The 19,111-nt window shown below is 44.1% G+C and overlaps 2 protein-coding genes across 5 annotated transcripts; both read left to right on the top strand.

Annotated features, from left to right (window-relative positions):
- The first annotated feature begins 1,305 nt into the window (after positions 1-1,305).
- MED7 (mediator complex subunit 7) lies at positions 1,306-9,285 on the top strand. Of its 4 annotated transcripts, none has more exons than XM_084215720.1 (2): positions 1,306-1,413; positions 8,330-9,285. In XM_084215720.1, the coding sequence occupies exons 1-2, from the start codon at positions 1,384-1,386 to the stop codon at positions 9,038-9,040; spliced, it is 741 nt and encodes a 246-aa protein (XP_084071846.1). In that variant the 5' UTR covers positions 1,306-1,383; the 3' UTR covers positions 9,041-9,285. The 4 variants fall into 4 exon arrangements, with proteins under 4 accessions (XP_084071846.1, XP_084071847.1, XP_084071849.1 ...); XM_084215721.1 differs by lacking the exon at positions 1,306-1,413 and adding an exon at positions 7,396-7,444; XM_084215723.1 differs by lacking the exon at positions 1,306-1,413 and adding an exon at positions 7,458-7,590.
- A 1,550-nt stretch (positions 9,286-10,835) lies between these two features.
- LOC311159638 (hepatitis A virus cellular receptor 2 homolog) lies at positions 10,836-17,082 on the top strand (the record flags this gene model as incomplete). The annotated part of the gene is made up of 5 exons (XM_084215814.1): positions 10,836-10,884; positions 12,280-12,624; positions 15,185-15,264; positions 16,010-16,124; positions 16,973-17,082. 5 exons carry the CDS (start codon positions 10,836-10,838, stop codon positions 17,080-17,082), a joined length of 699 nt encoding a protein of 232 aa, XP_084071940.1.
- Between the last annotated feature and the right edge of the window lie 2,029 nt (positions 17,083-19,111).

Below are 19,111 nucleotides of genomic sequence, written 5' to 3'. Positions count from 1 at the left end.
TTCCTTTCTGTCAGACCATAACCACATCCTCTCTGAAGCCATAAGGTGAACAGCACACGTTGAAATACACGCTAAGGTAAATGTTGTGGAAAAAAATAACACTTGAGGGACATGCAGGAGATGTGAATCAATGATTAAGGATAAATTAAAGGGGTGTGGCATGATTAAGCATCTGTCTCCTACTGGCTCTTCTGGTGAATACAGTTATAAATGCATGCACCCAACATGGATGTACAGGATGAGTGTCCTGTTCAATGCTAATTAAGAATGTGCACTTTCCATAAAAATACAATTTAAATATATTAAATGTAATATATTTAATGCATAGCATTAAATATATTAAGCATTTAATGTACAGATTTGTAGAGACTTTGCTTAAGACACTGCAGTACCATAGGACAGAAATGAGGACAAACTGAAGCTGTTGCCAGCTGATGCCTATATATATATAAAAATAAAAATAAAAATAAACAATAAAAAAATTAAAAATAAATATGGTGGCCTTGCTGAAGACAAGGTGCAGCAGATATTGTAACATTTGTCATGCTGAAGTCTAGTAAATCTGTACTTCATTTCTCAGCAGAGTGACTGAGTACCAAAAAACTCTTGTGGTCAGATGACACAAGTGTGTGATCTCCTAAAAAAGCATCACTGCTGTCAAGGGGGATTTCACACCTATTTGTAGATTAGGATAAATGCTCAGGCCAAATTTCCCACTTCTTCTACAAGCTGGTCTGCCTCATGCAGCACACATGTACAAAATACGCAGAGTTTGATGTGAATTTTCTGGAACTGAGCCCTGTGTAAGCAACAGCCATTGGGATAAATTCCAGACCTTGCACCTCCAAAATATAGGACCACTTCGTGTGATCAAAAATTTCCTTATGCTTGAGAATTTGCTGGTTTAAATTATGCACCGAGATCCTTTCTTGTAATTAATGAACCAAAGTTGTGCAGTAGAATGCCCTGATAAACTTAAAGATCTCACTGTGCCTGCAGCAGTGAATTACCCTCAAAAAGGCTTGGATCTTGATCAACAAATATTTCACTTGAGTCAGTATAGTTGAGTTTATAATGATAATTTTTTAACAGCATTGCATTTTTATCTAGAAACACTTGTTTAGGACTATGACTCTTTCTAGTCTCCCTTTCACACTAACTGTAGGGTATTAAGAACTTGGTGAAAAATCTTTTTAACTTGGGCCAAAGTGGTTTGCGTCTGCTGGCTGAGATGTACACGTTGTCTTATCAGAAGATTGAATATAAATAGAAATACAAGGGTGTGACCTTGCAGCTGTACAGAAGAAGAAGGAGTGCAGGACAGCAGAGTTGAGAAGCCAGCACGGAAACCTCTGAGAGGAGAGGTGCTGCTGGAGATGGAGGATGTGGGGGGAGAGAAGATTAACCAAGGTGGTGAGTAGTGGGGGGAGAGCTAAGAAATTCTTTGAACACAGTGACTGGCAGCTTGATTTGTTCATGAGATAAGAGATGAGTTCTCAGAGGGGCACGGAGAAGGAGCAATTTGATCAAATACACAGATAAGGGGCTTGGCAACTGCACTGCATTTGGTGCAAACATGGCATGATGTGACACCATGGCTGGCAGGAAGGGGCTGTGAGGGGCCAGGGAAGAGAGAAACAAGGAGAAATTGAGAATACAGATTAATACAACACATGCAGAAAGATCCACAAAAAAAAATACAAAAATAACTGCGAGAAAATAATGACAGATTTTGGCCCAGAGTATAAGAACTAGCAGGATTGAGCAGGAAAGATCAGCCACACTGAGTATTCCATGGTTTTAAGTGAAGGTGGGCCAGCTAAGAGAATAAACATGGAAAATATGAATGACCCTGAGCAAGGAAACAAGTCAACACAGCCAGATTTGGTTAAACATGGGATTTGATACAAACGTAGATTTCATATAAACATGGGTGATGGTTTCAGTGAGAGCTCAGTGAGAGCTGCTAACTAGTTCTGGTTTGCAATAGCTTTATCAGCTGACAACTCTGCTGAACTGGGGAGGAAAGCAGTGGTTGATGTATTTTTGTATCACTCTTGCCAGAGAGGTGCCCCTTCATTTTTCTTTTTTCACTATAATTCCAAACCCCATTCACAGCAAACTCACAAATGCTTGAGTGTAGCAAGCCAAAACCAGAAAGGAATGCTAAGTCTAAAGAATGTATAGCCAGGTTGACACATATAAACAAAAAACATATGGTTTAAGAATTGTATTTATATTTAATTGTAAATTTAGGAAAGAATTTCAAAGATCATTATTTCCTGACTATTTTAAACTTCTTCATTCCTTTCAAGAAATAAATCATTTGTCATTATCCATTTGGGTGAATAAGGGTTATAAGCCTTTTAAAAAGCCTCAGGCATTGAAGTGCTTCAGGACCCTTCTACAGTTGAGTAGGATATATAAATATATCTAAATATATATATTTATAGGTAGAAAGCACAATTTGCCTAGGACCAAGTTGGCTGCAGAGCTGGAACATGTGAGGGTCTCTGCAGAGCTCTAGACACAAACTACTGAAAGGGCTCCTCAGGAGGGCTGGAATACCCCTGTCACACAAGTACCTCATTTCTGGAACCTGACCTTGTAGGATGGTACACTTTTACACTGAATGCTCCTTTCAAGAATTTTGGCAGCACTTGATATTGCAAAGTACAGAAATTCTGTATCCTTTGTAGAACAGAATTAAACATGACTGTCCTGAATATCTTAAAACCACTGTAAGACTAAACTTCATGATGAGGGCTGATGAATTTTTTAGGTTCTCTGCTTCAGTGCTTTTATAAAGCTTGCTACCATGTATCCTTCGTCACTTTTCTGTCCATATGCAGGAAAATCTGAAATATTTTAAATGATTCAGATTGAAGTTTGAGCTGCTGTGTGTTCTAAATACTCCTCTGTGCTGGGCAAGTTGAGGTTGTAGATAAAGTTCTTCTTATCAACTGTAGCCTCAGTGGACTTCTTTATTTCTTTCAATCACCTTTGTTCTTTCCTTGCTACCTTCCGCAAACTGCTTTATTTCTGATTAAAAAAAAAAATGTTATTTTATGGATTGGATTTTTTTCATGGGGGTTTTACCCAGATTATGCAGTTCTCACTTTGATTACTGCAGACTGAAAAATCTCCCCACCCGCACATCCTGCTCTGATACCAAGGTTTATGTCCTGAAGGCGGCAGAGAAATATATGAAGTTAAATATAGGTAATTTTTGTTTCTGTAAAAAAACCAGAAAACCAGTCCGGAAGGCTGCAGCTCTCTTTTCACTCCCCTAAATTGACCTGTATCCTTCTATCATGTGCAATATTTGGGTCAGGTTTGCTGCCTGTGTGCCAGCTCTTCCTTTACACCGGCTGCTCAATATGATGATTATTACTCAACTTCTAAACTTCCATAATTCAACTCATTTTGCTACTTAGCTTAGAGTGTGAGAAGCTCATGTATAGGTTACTCAGTGGCCCTGCTTCTTTAGCAGTTCATTATCACCCCAATAAACAGTTCCAGTAGACCCAAAGCACAAGACAGAAAGCTGCAGAAAAAGGGAAGAATTAGCCTGGTATTTACGAGCCAGCTGCATCCAGCTTTCCTCCAGGTCTTACAACTGCACCTTTGAATCCCCTCACACTGCTCCCAGTGACCCAGGGAGTTGTAGAAGCAGAGCAAGATCCTCCTAAGAACTGTTTGGGAGCCCTGGGAAAGGGGACGACTTGTTCTGAGCATCTGCTGGGAGGTTGTAGTGAATTATCCATCATTTGTGAAGTGAGTAGCTCCCAGGACTAGTAGTAACATGGAGAACGTGTTTTATACTGGAAAACTTGCACAGGGTTAGGACAGGCTCTTCTGTGATGAAGGGACAATTAATTCTTTCCTCAACTGTTGCCTCTTAGGCAAAAATGCAGAAAGGAAAACCCTATTTCATGGGGGTCATACCCAAACTGGGATTTTGTTCCAACTCCTATCAGTGCCTGGCTATCGTGGCTCCTGTCTGTTTCTGCCTCCCTCTGAAGACAAAAGTGGTCCTTGCACTGCTGGAAAACGTGCTGCAGACCCCAGGGTTTACTCTGGCAATATGACACGTTTGCCATACCCAGGTCACTGATGGCTGGACAGGAATTACTTCTTCGTGCCATGCAGATGCATTTTTTTCAGACATGTTCATTTACATGTTTGAATAAGCAGTTACAACGGGCATGTGAGCAAGAAAGCACCCAGCATTAATGTCTGGCTTAAAAATCAGGTTGGGGGGCTGCTTCCAGAGACAATACTATGACTGTGAACACAGGAAGGAGTGCTGAGTGATTCCATCAAAACATGCCTGGATTTTGAGCCCTATCACTTTCCCAATAGTAGTGAGATACTGGTTTTATTGCTAAATAACCATGAAAGCTCTGTTTTGAGCTTTGAATCTCTTTGATAACAGGCTGTAGAGCAAGAAACAGTTCAGCTGTCACGCACTGCACTGTGTTGTGCCCCAGTTTTCACACGATGGGAACATTAAACTCCTTTCCTACATTAGCAGGTGTGCCAATAGGCTGCAGCTGATATTTTAGTCTGAGGAGTCAGGAAGAAAAGGTTGCACAGCACTGCACTGCAAATTCATTCACTCCCAAAGCCACAGCGGGAGACAGGGAGAGGGGAATTAAACACAGCAGATGGAGACATAAAGCTTGGTTAAGTCTCCTTCACCCCCAACAGGCTCCTTTTCTCTCGCCCTCCTCCCTGGTATATCCTGCAACAAAGCCTGTAACAGTCACCAAAAAAGGAAATTCCTGTCCTCATTGCTTAACCAGGCTACAAGATATAACCCTAACATACACCCAACAAGAGATTGGAACTGAGTTTGACTTTGGGGTTGTTTTTCAGACAACACAAGAAAAACACATGCACATCTATTTATTTCTTTATTTATTATTTATTTAGCGTGCAATAGCAGAAAGAAATGAAAAAAATCCGTTGTAGCACAGAAGAGAGCAGCACTGTTCTAAGAGCATGCTTGAAAATGGGGTTTATATTTACTGTGCTTGTACAATGTTTGGATTCCAGTTCTGCTAAAATAACAGCATACTGCAATGGCACACACTGTACACACTGCTGCTGAATTAACAGAACTGGAGTGCTTGCTACTGAAACATGCCAATTTGCATAAAATTAGTTATGAAGAAAATGAAAATAAACTTAACCAAAGCTGTAAATTAAGATGTTGAATATTTGAGACAGAGAATATCATGGTACTGCTTCACCATCTGCTGAAGGAATGTCCAAGTTCATTCCCACAAGCTGGAGATGATGTAGGAATTGTGCTTCATCACCAGTGGTAGCCTTGTACTGGATAGTGCCCTTATTCCAGAAAAGAGCTGGGCTGGAGCAGGAGCAAACTGTAGAGTGCTACACTTGCCATTCCTCATCATTCTTAATTTCTCATTTAGAAGCACTCTAAGGAGCAGGGTCAGCAGCTCCCTGTGGGCTGGGAAGGGTCATCCACTGATCTTCTGAGAAGCAGCCCTGCCACCAAGAACAAGACTGATGTTATATCCCCTCTGTCTTGGCCACCATCATAGAGAAAATGAGTCAAGGAGATCACAGAGATCGAGGAAAAAACAAGAGCTTGGCTCTCTCTGCCTGCTCCTGTTTGAAGTCACAGCATTTTACATCCTTGCTGCACGCTTCACTGAGTGCAAGGCACTAGAGAATCAAGCTCAGCTCCTGTAAAAAGAATGTGAAATCAAAGTCTGGAAAGTCCAATAAAACCAAAGGTGTGCTGGTACCTCCTACTACATATGTTATCTCACACATCTCTGGAGGCAATGATTTTTATTCCTTGCCTGCCTTTCAGAGTATGATGTAACAAGATGATTTGAGACAAGATAAGAGCTTTCTGTCACAGAAATGGAGAGGACAGTTCCCCACCCCATGTTCCCAACCTTCTCCTTTCCTTCTGCCTATGCACTCTCCTCTCTCAAAAGCTCTCCCCGATGCTCACAGGGCACACAGCACAGTGTGTTAACTCATTAGAAAAGCTGAAAACTCAAGTAAAAAACCCGCAGTGATGTTTTTATGGGGTTTGGGGCTGCATCAGTTTGCTTTACAATCCAGTGTCTGATGGTGCTGGCACAAGCAGTGACAAGAAAGGGCTGCACAGCCAGTGACGGGCTGGAGGAGCAGGGAGGGAAGAAAGGAGAGAGGGATGAGGAAGCAGGAACAGGGGTGAAGGAATGAAATCACCTTTTCCAAAGCAGTAACGTCTTAATTGTAGCATGGAACTACATCCTTGTCTGCATTCAGCAAATCTCTTACAAATGAAATCAGCCTATTTTGCAGCCAGCCTTGTACTCACTGTAAATTGTAAAGTGTAGTTCAGTTTGGAGTATTTAAATAGTCAACTCATTGTAGATTGTAAAGTGTAGCTTAGATTGGAATATATAAATATTCAGATATTCTGCGCACCACTTCAGGCTTTCTCATCAAATAAATCCTACGATTCTGGATCTTCTTTGCATGTTCTTAGAAATAATTAACCGGATCCAAAGTAATTATCATTCGATTGATTTTTTTTTAGTAAATGATCGATCTGGAAGAGTGAATGTGTAAATGACACCGCGTGTGCGGTGATGGGTCGCTGTCACCAAGGCCATTGCTGCCATCTGCTGAGAGAGAACGGCACAGAAGCGGCCAAGTGTCGAAAAATCCTCCCTTGTTGGCCATTCAGGGAAAATCCTGCAGAAGCGACGCCAGCAAGCCCAGCTCCAGCTGACCCAGTGAAAAACTGACACCCCCCATCTTAACTTCAACTCTCAAAGAAAAACAACGGAGCACAACTGTTTGTCACAGTTATGGTCAGATTTAGTGCATACTGCTGCCGGAAGGCTGTAAACACTTCCCAGGGGGACGTCAGAGGTCTTTTCTAACCTAATTGATTCTGTGATTGCTGCGATTTCTGGGATGCTGTGTCTCCCTGACGAGCGCCGTCCCGGCTGTCCCAGCACCCCTGAGGGACGCCGGGCTGGTCCCTCTCGCCCCGGCGAGTCTCTCACAGCGGCTTGTGGCGAGGGAGCTGCGCACCCTGAGGGGCCACGGACCGCTGCAGGGTCACAGATCCCGGAGGGGCCACAGACCGCTGAGGGGCCACAGATCCCGGAGGGGCCACGGACCGCTGCGGGGTCACAGATCCCGGAGGGGCCACAAATCCCGGAGGGGTCCCCGCGGCCCCAGGACGGAGCAGCTCCGGCCCCGTCACAGCGGGAGCCGCGCCCCGCGTGTGGCCCCGCCCCCGAGCGAGCTGAGTGGAGGAATGCCTGACTGCTCTGCGCGATAGCCAATCAGAGCGCGGAAGCGCGAGACTGCCAACCAATAGGGAGCGAGATGAGAGGGCGGCCGGGCGGAAGCGGCCGAGGCGGTGCTGAGGGAGCGCGGCGGGCGGAGCGGGCAGGTGAGGGCGGGAGGGTCGGTGCGGCCTCTGAGGGGTCCGTGCCCTCCGCCGGGATGTGGTTTCGGTTCTTGTCTCTTCAGCACTGACCTGGCGAGCCCCGCCGCGGGGTTTGGGCCTCCCGAGCCCGGCTGGGCGCAAGGCGGCGGGTGTGGGCCCTGCCTGGTTTCTCTCGAGGGCGCGGGTGCAGAGGGGAGGCCGCGCGAGGAGCGGCTGAGGGCGCCTGGTCTGGTCAGCCTGGAGAAGGACGGACTGAGGGGGATCTCACCGCGGGCTACAGCTTCCCCCCGAGGGGCAGCGCCTATTTGTGCCCTCTGTGACCAGTGATAGGGCCCGAGGGAACGGCTGGAGCTGTGCCAGGAGACGGTTAGGTGGATATTAGGAAAAGGTTCTTTCTCCAGAAGGTAGTGGGGCACAGGTTCCCCAGGCTCTCCTTGGTCACAGCCCCAAGCCTGAAAGAATTCAAGACACCTTTGGGACATGCTTTCAGGCATGGTGGGGGGATTATTGGGGTGTACTGTGCAGGGCCTGATACTTGTGTATCCCTTCCTTGGGGTATTCTGGGATTCTGGGAGGTTTGCCCACCAGGCCCCATCTAGGGAAGGGGGTCATCCCTCTCCCTTTGGCTGCCCAGTTTACAGGCAGATTTTTCATATTTAGGGAAATGAGTGTTCTGTGTGCTTCAAGTACAGTTAATCTTGCCGTAAGTAAACCACAGTGAAAAAGTAATGTGGATTTGAAACCAGGAGTTTCCTGTATTCTGCACACGGATTTGTCTCTTCTGGCTCATTTTCTCACTGCCACCTCCCATATTTTTTCTTTGTTTTCATTTATATTATAACTTTGTGACACAAATTGTTAACATTTGTTTCTTGGGTCATTCCCTAGGAATTTCATCTGGCAAAAATGGGTGAACCTCAGCAAGTGAGTGCCCTTCCCCCGCCTCCAATGCAATATATCAAAGAATACACTGATGAAAATATCCGTAAAGGGTTGGCTCCAAAGCCACCTCCACCTGTCAAGGATAGCTACATGATGTTTGGGAACCAGTTCCAGTGTGATGATCTGATCATTCGGCCCCTGGAGAGCCAGGGTATCGAACGGCTGCATCCTATGCAGTTTGATCACAAGAAGGAGTTAAGGAAACTTAACATGTCTATCCTGGTCAACTTCCTGGACCTCTTGGACATCTTGATAAGGAGTCCAGGGAGTATAAAACGAGAGGAGAAACTGGAAGACTTGAAGCTGCTTTTTGTCCATGTGCATCACCTTATAAACGAGTACCGGCCTCACCAGGCCAGGGAGACGCTGAGGGTCATGATGGAGGTGCAGAAACGGCAGCGCCTGGAGACGGCCGAGCGCTTCCAGAAGCACCTGGAGAGAGTGGTGGAGATGATCCAGAACTGCCTGGCTTCCCTGCCTGATGATCTGCCTCACACAGAGGGGGGACTGAGGGTCAGCGTGGAGCCCATGGATGCTGATGATGGCAGCAGCTGCGCTGGGCAGAGCGAAAAGCAGAGGGAGCGTTCTGGTGGCAAGAGAGATCAGGTTTTGGACAAAGATGCAGCGATGTGCAGCATTATTGATGAAATGACATGAAGCAAACAGTTGGCTTTGTTAATGCACCACTGTGAGAGACAGAAGGGGTTCTGAGGACACGTTGTATTTTGTTTTGCTGTTGTACAAGCTGGCAGAGCATTTGTTGTGCACCTGTTGGGGGTTGTGAGTGACTGGGCAGGGGAAAATGTTTAAAGTTTTGTGTTTTTTTGGTAGAAATGAAAAAGTCTAATCTTTGTAAATGTATCGTGTGAGATGGTAGGCGCAGATTAAAGTTGGTTTTTCCTGTTGTACTTTCATTTCTCACTTGTTGCTTGTTTTGGGTATGCCATTCTATAATTCTATATGCTGAATCAGGAAGAAATTCCCACAGAAATGGTGTTTTGTTTCTTGCACAAACAACACACAGGAACTTGGAAAACAGGCAGACAGTAACTCAGATTACATCAAGGCATTCCTTATGGTCTGTGTTTGAAATGAACTCTAAAGCAAGTGGGTTAACTGTTGTCCTGTAGCTCTCACATGCTTTTATTGTGTGACCAGAATGGCTTTCCTGGGATCCTGGCAGAGCCAGCCTGCCCTGCCTTTCCCATTCTTGCAGAGCAGTTTCAGGGTCCTGCTGGTAATTATCAGAATTGTTCCTCTAGCAGCTCTCTGCAGCTTCCTCAGAAACCACAGGAGCTGAGAGGAAGCCTTTTCTTAAGGAGTTCTGCTTCCAGCTGCTGCATGCAAAAATCATCCTTCATCCCTCTTTGTATCACTTCTTTCCTACAAGTGTGTTGCCCAGTTTGTTTCTCAGCTACATTAATCCCTTCGTTTTCCTGATTTTCACTTAAAACACCTGTCAGTTTGATGCCTCTGTTCTCCTCTAAGGTAGTCATGCAAGGCAAGGTTCCAATTCTAGCATCTTCCATTTACTCATAAATAACTCCTTAGTACTTTAATTCACCTGTATAAAACACTGTGAAGTAGTTTAGCTGCTTCAGCAAAGAACATTTCTTGGCCCTTGATCACAGGTGCAGTTCCAGCCCAAACAATATATAAAGACAAGATATCCTTGAGGAGAGGGTGGTGATCCAGGCACAGGGAGAGTAGCTAGGGGACAGATTTCTCAAAAGCTGTATTTCAGGATTTTGCCAGAGTGAGTCCTCAGTCACAGTTTCCACACTACTTTAAGTCTCCTCTCCTGGATGTTTATGCAGATGCACACGGCATTTTTAAATATGAAAAAAGACTGGTACTCCATTAGACTCAACTGTGTAACAGTTTTCCAAAAACACCAAATTATTGCTGCCAAAGAAAATTTGCCAGAAAATGTTCTGAGTTGCTTCTAGGTATTAGAACCAGAGACTAATGATGAAAAGCTTGAATAGTTCATCCTACAAATCTGTTACTTGGCCAAGCCCTTTCCACTTCCCACAGTCTGCTATGTATTATGTAATCTTACATTCAGACCCTGTCTGCTGTGGCAAAAGCAGGTGTGGGAAACAGGCTGGGGCAGTGGATTACTGACACTCGTGTCAGCTCAGTGCTGTGGTCAAGTTTCACTTACAGTCATCAAACAGATCTGAAAAAACAAGAAGTAGATTCGCGTGGTGCTGTGAAGTGTTGTCACCTCTCAGTCAAAGCCCCGCCAGCAGGAGCTCAGTGCACTTGTACCCTGCCCCAGCAGCACACCAGCCCAACCTTGGCAAAACAGCCCAGAGTGGGCTGAGAGGCACCCACAGCTCTGTCTGGAGATGATGTGCTAAGAAGGAGACACGGAAGTTCACAAAGAAGATAATTTTCCTTGAATGAGAAGGGTCAACAGGAGCGTTGTTTGTCACCTTCAGCCAGAATGTTGTCTCACATCTGCCTGAACTGGGTTCTCCTGGTGCTGCTCACAGGTAATGAAGGGAACAGAAACAATAGGGTGGAGGTGACATACCTCAGGGATTTGAGGGTGGCAAAGAGAATTTTAATTTTGTCTTGCAGAAGGAGGAGTGGCCACATCACAGAGGCTGCAGTTCTCTGTGTTAAAATAGAACTTCTTCACAGTGGCTCAATAGAGTTCTAAGGGCCTTATCTCCTTTGCAAATCAGAAACATGTTGAGGGTATGGTGGTTTTAAAGATGCTGCTTCTTGGGCTGGCTGCTCATCTTACTAATGGGTTTTTTAGATAATGATGATTTGAGCAGAGAATTTTGAATTGTTTTAGAGAAGATGTAAAACAAGGACATTTCACTTTGGCAGGCTTTGTGAAGATGAATGCTTAGGTAGACAGGGAAAAGATCAACTGTGGTTTCTGGTGTTTCTTATCTATATGAAATATCATTGGCGCAAATTGATAATTTTTCTTTTTTTTTTTTCATCCTGAGGGAGCAGTCCTATATTGTTCAGGGCAACTGCAATGAAAACAACAGGTTGCAAAGTGGTAATGATAAAGACAGACCTTACCTTGGTGGTAAGACAAATTCAGTAGAAAGAAAAGGGATATTACAGATTTTTTTTTAGTTCTTTATAAAGCCTTTTATGATGAGTTACATTTTGAGCTTCCTTTTCATATTAAAGAAGATAAGCTGGTTTCAGAGACTTATTTCTAGTGTATTTTTTTGCTGTCATGAATGGTCTACTGGGTGTTAGGGCTCAGTGTCTTGACCTGAGTAGCATGACACAGCCTCCTGGAAATGTGACACATTCCTGGGGAAGCAAACAAGTTAGAAATTACATAAGACTTGGAAGAGAGAATGAGGTAGTGAAACAAAAAAGGGAGTATATATAATATTCCTCAGAAAAGCTCTGAAACATTTCTTCTAATAAGAATTGGCAAAACCTGCCTTGAGGCAAGAGAAAAGGAAATTCATTCAGCAGTGATCATTCAGATGAAACCTGCAGTTCAGTTCATTGAAAGGAGGGAAGAGTTTCCCACAGTAGTTTTGAGAAAAGTCAATGTCTTACTGTTCCCTTGTGTGTGTGGCTTGGGTTAAACGCACACAAAGGAAAAAGTTAAGAGCCAAGAGACTGCACCTGGCTCAGGAGAAGCCACAGAGTCTCTTCATTTCATTGCCTCTTCATTTCATTCTGCAGAGGCTGCAGAAAATGTTATTTCTCTGAACGTGTCCCTGGCCTGATCGTTATCCCTCGCTGCACCAGTCCTGCCGGGACACAAATATCCATTTGTGCAAAATCTGATCCAGCAAAGCCTGGTCTTCTTTGAGAGATGGGAGGTTTCAGACATGCAAGATGCACAAGAAGCTTCCACGTGCCCTGTGCTCTATAACTGTTTGTCTTTTTGTCCGCAGGCTCCACAGTATCAGATGAAATTGTGATAGGAGAGGTGGGGCAGAATATCACTGTGCCCTGCTACTACAGTGTCCCGAACAGAGGCAGCCTCACATCCATGTGCTGGGGTCGGGACAAGTGTCCCAGTTCAAAGTGCTCCAAGACCATTATCTGGACAGATGGCTGGAGGGTGACACAGCAGCACAGCAGCAGGTACCAGCTGAAAGGGGACCTGCAGAGGGGGGATGTGTCCCTGACGATCGTGGACGCCAGGGAAGCAGACTCTGGACCCTACTGCTGCCGTGTGGAGATCCCAGGGCTTTTCAATGATAAAAAGACTGATCTCAAGGTTGTGGTGATGAAAGGTGAGTGCAGAGGAGTGCTCTTGTGAGTACCATTGTGGTGGATCTGCTCCTGGGTCTGGACTTCAAAAGTTGTTTTTCTGCAGTCATCCATAAGACTGATCTTGAGGACCTTGCCCATCTGCTGGTAGTGCTACCTCAATTAAGCTGCCTTTGGCAATGTTGTTATCCCACTGCAGTCACTGCAGTTACAAAAGGACGTGATGCTTTCATGGAGCATTCTTAGAGACACCGAAGAATTTAAAAGGAAGGGCAGCATAAAGTATTCATCCAAAGCTTTATTGCTGCACCTTTGTCATTGAAAGCTGTGTTTGATTTTCCTTGCTTCATTCCAGATTAAAGCCCAGGGATGCAAAATTGGTATAGAGAAGCTTTTTATCCATTCTTCCTTTGATTTTTAGTTTTTCCCTTGCTTGTGATATTATATAGAACAAGTGGCTGACAAATGTGCTTGTGCTTTGCTAGCAAATTTTTATTATAAAAACACTCTCTCTTTCTCAATACACAAATACCCAATCAGGTTAATTATGTGTTGATTTTGTTTTATATTTTAACATCAGCAAGGATCTCTACTGCAAGTCCTCACACTTACACCTCTGAACACACCTCAGGTAATTTTTATCCAAGTGTTAATAGCATATACAAGCCATATTGCAATGGGGAATCTTAGGAAGGAAAAAAAATATGATAGATAATAGAAATGTTTGTCTTAAATTTATAAAACATTACCAAAGATCAGAACTTGGATTTAAGTTCTGCTTGATATTACACAGAAGCAACATGTATATTTGGGAGGAAGCTGCTTCCAGGTGTGATGCTTAGGTAGATGTTTTAGTGGTGCTGCAAGGTTTGCTTTTATTTGACTGTTGTTTTTGTTTATTGGGGTTTTTTGTGGTATAAAATCTCACCTCATCTTCTAGAAATGCATCCCATGAATGGTAAAACACAGCTTTTAGGAGTTGGATGTACTCACTATTTAATCAGAACTGTTTTGTTGGACTACCTCAAAAGAACATCAAATTAAGGCTCCTGCCTCCTGTAGCAGTCAGCAGCAGATGATTAGGGAGGATGGTAGAAAAATGACATTAATTTTGCGACAGAGTGCCAAATTATTGTTCCACCCTGGTGTAAGGTGTGTCCCTGGGGCTGCCCACAGCCTCTGTGCACATTTAATAATGTGAGGTCCCTCATTGCAGGGGAAGAGACAGTGCTCAGCTATTCCTCACTTGTTTTCTCCATTCTCTTCACAAAAGGACAAACTTCTACCATGAACCCACTCAGCTGCATCTTTCCAGTCTGAAAAAGACAACTTTAATTTCCACTACACAAGAGAAACCTCATGGTGTAGCAATGCCTTATTCTCTGGATTCTGGAAAAAAAAAAAAGAACCAGGGATGCCATTTGTATTTCTCCCTCTATCTTGGATGTTTTCAGCTAAGCAACTCCAAATTTTGTTACAACAGTTGCATTTCCTTTTTGGAAGAAGAAGTGAAAACTTTCTCAGACAGTTTCTATTCTAGTTGCAAATAACATTGATTCCAATCTTAGAACAGTGACCTCTTCCTTAGCTGGTGGTGGAACAGGGTTTGAAGTTTTCAGAGTACAAGGTAGTGTGTGCATGTTCCCACACACTACCTTGTGTGGGAGATGGGAAAAGGCAGGTGGCCATGTGCCTCTGATTTAGAAAAACTCTAGAATCTCCAGTGGAAGCTGATGATCCTGTCCTCTTCAAAATAAAGCTTCTGGGATAAGGGTAACAATTTAAAATATAGAAACAACCAGCTGGGTTGGCACAGAGGGAACAGGAGATTTTGTGTTCAGGAGGTTTTTACGTCATCTGACAACAAATGGAGAAACTGAAACTGATGATAGATAAGACAGAAATTTGTAGCTCTTAATTTTAAATGTGGCCAACAGGTGTGCTCTGGGAAATTACCTCAAAATGTGCTGCACGTCCTTATGCAAATATATCACATTTTGTTCAGTCTGTTTACTGTATAGCTGCCTGAAGCTTTAAAAGTATCACCTGCTTTCTGTGACTCTGCATCATGTGCTGCTTCGAGACCCTGAGCTAATCTTCATCAGTTTTCCCAGGGTATCCCTCCCCGCAGGAGGGATAACCTAAGTTTGCTTTTATGCATCATTTTTTGCTTCAGGGCCAGGTTGGATGGGGCATTGAGAAACCTGGTGTAGTGGAAGGTGTCCCTGCCCATGGCAGGGGATGATATGGGCTTTAAATCCCTTTTATCCTAATCTGTTTTATGATCCTATGGCCACTGTTTCTTGGCTCCAGCACTGACCAGTCACTCCTTGCCAGTGTGGAGATGACAGTGAGAGCCAAGTATTTCTAAGAAGGAGTTCAAAGCTCTGAAAAGGACAGCAGAAATTTCAATATTCAGAGTTTTGTGCTGCCCTCTGAAGGCACCAACCTCTTATGATATGCAGAGCCCAGACTGCTGGTACACACAGAAGTTCAGGGTCCCAAGTCAGCAGTACAAATTCTTCTCTGTCGAGGCAGAACAGTTCTCTGTGCAACTGATGTGTTTGTCTTGCCTTTGCTCAGGTCCTGGCAGCACCAGTGAATCCTCCTTTGCTGTCACAAGGACCTGGCCACCGGTTTCTGCTTCAGAAGCTCCTCAGACTGTAAGCATCAACCTTGCTGTAGCACACCTAGACAGGGTTGAGGGACTTGAGAGGTTACTGGGTCATCCCTACAGGTCACTTCCACTGTTTTTGTCCGATTGCAACAGAATATTGTTTGGTAGTCTGCGTGTTTAGTGGTTATAAAGAGTGCTTATGTGCTCATTATTAGAGAGGGGGGGAATAAAACCCTGCTTAGCATGCATAAAGTACTTCCTTCTAGAGGGGGAAGAGCTTTAGCAACATTTGTATTTCTTTCAGGCCTCTACTCCCTGCTCAGGCCCCTCAAACTGCCTGGATGTGACTGCAAACCTGCAGGTATGGCAGGACGTGGGCAGGAGTGGGGCTTGGGCCACCTGAGAGCCCAGGGCTGCCCTGCACTCCCTGTGCAGTGGGGTCAGACTGGCAGCTCTGTGTGTCCTGCTGAGCCCTGCAGCACAGGTGGGAGGGTGTGACATCATGAGACATCTTACTCATAAAAAAAAAAATCACTAAATGTTATTAAACCTGAATAAATGGAATTTGTCATAACTTCAGGTCTTCTGAAAATCTCAAAGGCTGTGTTTAACAGCATGGTTCACACAATTTTTGCAGAGATTCTGCTTGAAACTGGGCCTGTTTCTCAAATGAGGTTTTGGTCTCAGGTGTGCTTTTCCTGCAGAGCTGCAAAACACACAGAATGCCTTTGGGTGTTGCACGGGCTTCTTGCTGTCAGTTCCTCTAATGCTCCTTGGCTTGTGTTTGACAGAACACATCTGTGTCACTTCCCAGAGAGCAGCACCCAGAGCATGGGCTCTACATTGGGATTGGCTCATGTGCAGCACTTCTGCTCGTCCTGATTCTGGCTCTGCTCCTCACTAAACGTGAGTACATTCCATAGGCAGTGACTCAAGGATTGTTCAGGTTTGTCCAGCCACAGCTGGGGCTGATGCCACATCTCCCACTTCAGGACAGGGAGCTGGGGTCCCTGGGGGCCCCAGTGCTGTGGCTGCTCACAAGGGGAATTTCCTGTCCTGAAAACATTTTTGAAGTTCCCTTATTTAGTTTCTTACACATTTTATCTTTGAACTGACTACTTTACTTGCTTCTAATGGTTTAAACAAAATTAATTTTTTCCTTCTTTATTTCTTTTCATTCTGAATGGTCCTTAGAATATTTTTACAACACCAAGAAGATGGGAGTTTCTGCAGGGTAAGTTTTCTATTCTTGCTTTTGCTAGAAGGACAAATGAGGTTGCAGAAAAAAAATGGTGTGCTGACCATTCCACCACATACTGTGGCTTTCTTTTTTAACCTCAAGTTAATAGAAAATATTATAAAAAGAAACTAATAACTCCTGCTAGTTTTTGCTACTTAAAAAGCAAAAATAAGTGTCACTGTCAGTGCACAACCTTAGGGAGCTTGCTAACCTCAGGTATCAATTGTCTCATAAGTGGAAAGATGATTCATTATCAGTCATTATCATGTGTTTAAGCATACTTTGCATGTTCTAGTGAGCTGGTTGATCTATTCCTCTGTGGTTTTATTGTCTGTTTTTAGTTTAACACCATATTTTTTTACTCTTTTGTGCAGCTTTGTTACATTTCAGAGGCCACGAGGTGTGGGAAGCCATAGTGCCCTGGAAGAGGAGAATCCTGCAGAGGAAAATGTTTATATCATGGACTAAGGACTGGATGCATGGCTGCCTTTGTCACTGCTGGGGCATTAAGCAGTTTGCAAAATGTTGGCTGCTCCCTCTGCTCAGCAGCTGAGCGTGACTGCACTACTGAAGCACTATTCACATCCTAATAGTAAAACAAATAAAAGCTACACTTTAAATTAAAATCTTTATCAGCCTGTTCCAGAGACAGAAACCAAAACTGGCATTGGTGGAACTTTCCATTTCCTAAAGAAAGTTATGATTATATTTATTATCTGCTTCAAATTCTCACTTCCTTATTGGGAAAAAAAAGGGGGAAGTGCCAGAAGGGCACAATTGTGTTCACTGTGGATTCTATCTGCCTCCTTGCACAGAGTCTGTGCCATCAGAGGGCAGAAGCAATCTCAGAGCTGTGTGACAAAGAGGTCACATGGCCAATCTTGGTAGCATTAGTAATTTAATACACAGTTGTATTTTCATTGCAATAAGGTATGGACTGTTCTGGTAACAGCTCAGTAATGCAATATATTAAGGTCTGTCCACCTGGAATTAAATCTGGAGGAGCTATGACTGCTCACCCCCGTGGGATATCCTGGAATCCTACAGCATCAGTACCTCAATGGACAGAACAGTCACAGCTTGTGTGCTGTGAGAGAATTATGACTAAGTGTGAGGTTTTTTGACAAAGTACATCACTGTTTTTCTGTGGCTTTCTCCTCAGGCACATCTTTACCCTGAGAAGCCCTTGGGGTGGAAAGTCTCATTTCAAAGTCTCTAAAAAATCTGAACAACCTTCCCCCCTGCCTTTGTAAAGTTAATAAAATTATTTTCTTAGCTTGCAGAGAAATCATGGACATTGCACAAAACGTTAGCTGGAAGTTGGCCTTGCCTTCACACGTCTCTAGATATCAAACAACTCTTAATTCCTAAGAATGTCGTGTTTGATGGATTTTACCTCATAAATGGGAAATATCTGTGGCCAAGTGCTTTTCCTCTATTGCTCCTCAGTTAGTGATGTGCCTCAGCTTTTATTCTCTGCAAAACTAAACTTTGATTTACTTTACATAAATAAATAAATATATGGAGTCTGTCCTGTGAGTATGAATTGCTGAGCAAGAGACACAATACACCCAAATCCCCTTTAAGTGGAAGAATAATTGTCCCCAGTTGTTTTTAAGAACACATTATAAACAGAGGTTGGGAAAAGAGCAGAAAAGCAGCACAAGCAGGAGAGACAAACTCTTAACAAATATTGGTCAAATCAATTTGTCCTGAAGCTCATCCTAGGCAGCAGCATGGAATTACCCAACTCAGACACTGCTGCCACAGGAAAAACTCACAGATGCACCGCAAACTTTCTAGCAGTGAGTTAATTTTTAACTCCAAAATGATTTCAACAATGCAATGAGGCATTGTAAGTATTTATGTTAACAGCTGAGACACTTGAGGCTACAAACTGGTTGTGCTTTAGGGGAGCTGGGTCAGTGGAGAAGTGAGCCCTCCTTGTCCCAGCTGGTGGAGATGGGAGGGCTGGGGCTGGCTGGGGAGGGCAGTGCTTTCCCCAGGGGTCACAGGGGGTCTGGCTCAGGTGGGGTCTTGCAGGTGAGTGGTTTGGCACAGACTCACAAAGGAGGAAAAGGCTCATCCTGCTGAGGAAGGAAGAAATGGAAAGCAAATTGGGACAGGTGACCCTGGGGTGTTTTGGATTTTCACTCGTGATCTCTGTTCCCCTGGGCTCTCTGTTGTAGCAGGCTGAAAAGGTGGAGGTGAATTCGTGGCTGACTGAAGAGTGGGAGCACAGATATTGGGTGATCACTGATCCCAGGGCCAGGAAAATTGATGGACAAAACCAGCTCTGCCATTTTCTGTCTTCACATCATGTGTAGCTTTGTGTAAGAAGGGACTGAATCCAGAAATGACTGGCTGGTATCCGACTGTATTTTTGCATTTGGCTATTAATAACAATTACTGACCCCAAATCTCTGCCCCTGCTGCAGACAGGGCTTTCCTTCTGCCTGGCTTAGCATGTTGCTGCTGCAGGCTCCATCCCATGATAGGAGCTGGAGGAAGTCTGATCTGGCTCTCAGGAAACATCTTCAGCAATTTCTGCTTTCCACAGTTTTATGTAATCAGTCTCTACTGGGGTCAGAGTTAGACATGTGGGATCTCCAAAATCATCTGGTTTCAACTGTTCATGCTCTTAGGGAGTTTG

The sequence above is a fragment of the Fringilla coelebs genome (genome assembly GCF_963513975.1).
Source record: "Fringilla coelebs genome assembly, chromosome: 15".
Taxonomy (NCBI): domain Eukaryota; kingdom Metazoa; phylum Chordata; class Aves; order Passeriformes; family Fringillidae; genus Fringilla; species Fringilla coelebs.
Note: the sequence above shows the minus strand (reverse complement) of the source record. Positions and strands in the feature narration are given on the sequence as shown.

Excerpts from the sequence above, each read along its gene's own strand:
- MED7 (XM_084215720.1), top strand. The coding sequence starts at position 1,384 with ATGTGGGGGGAGAGAAGATTAACCAAGGTG. Across the intron at positions 1,414-8,329 it reads AGAGAAGATTAACCAAGGTG|GAATTTCATCTGGCAAAAAT; the intron begins GTGAGTAGTGGG and ends GTCATTCCCTAG.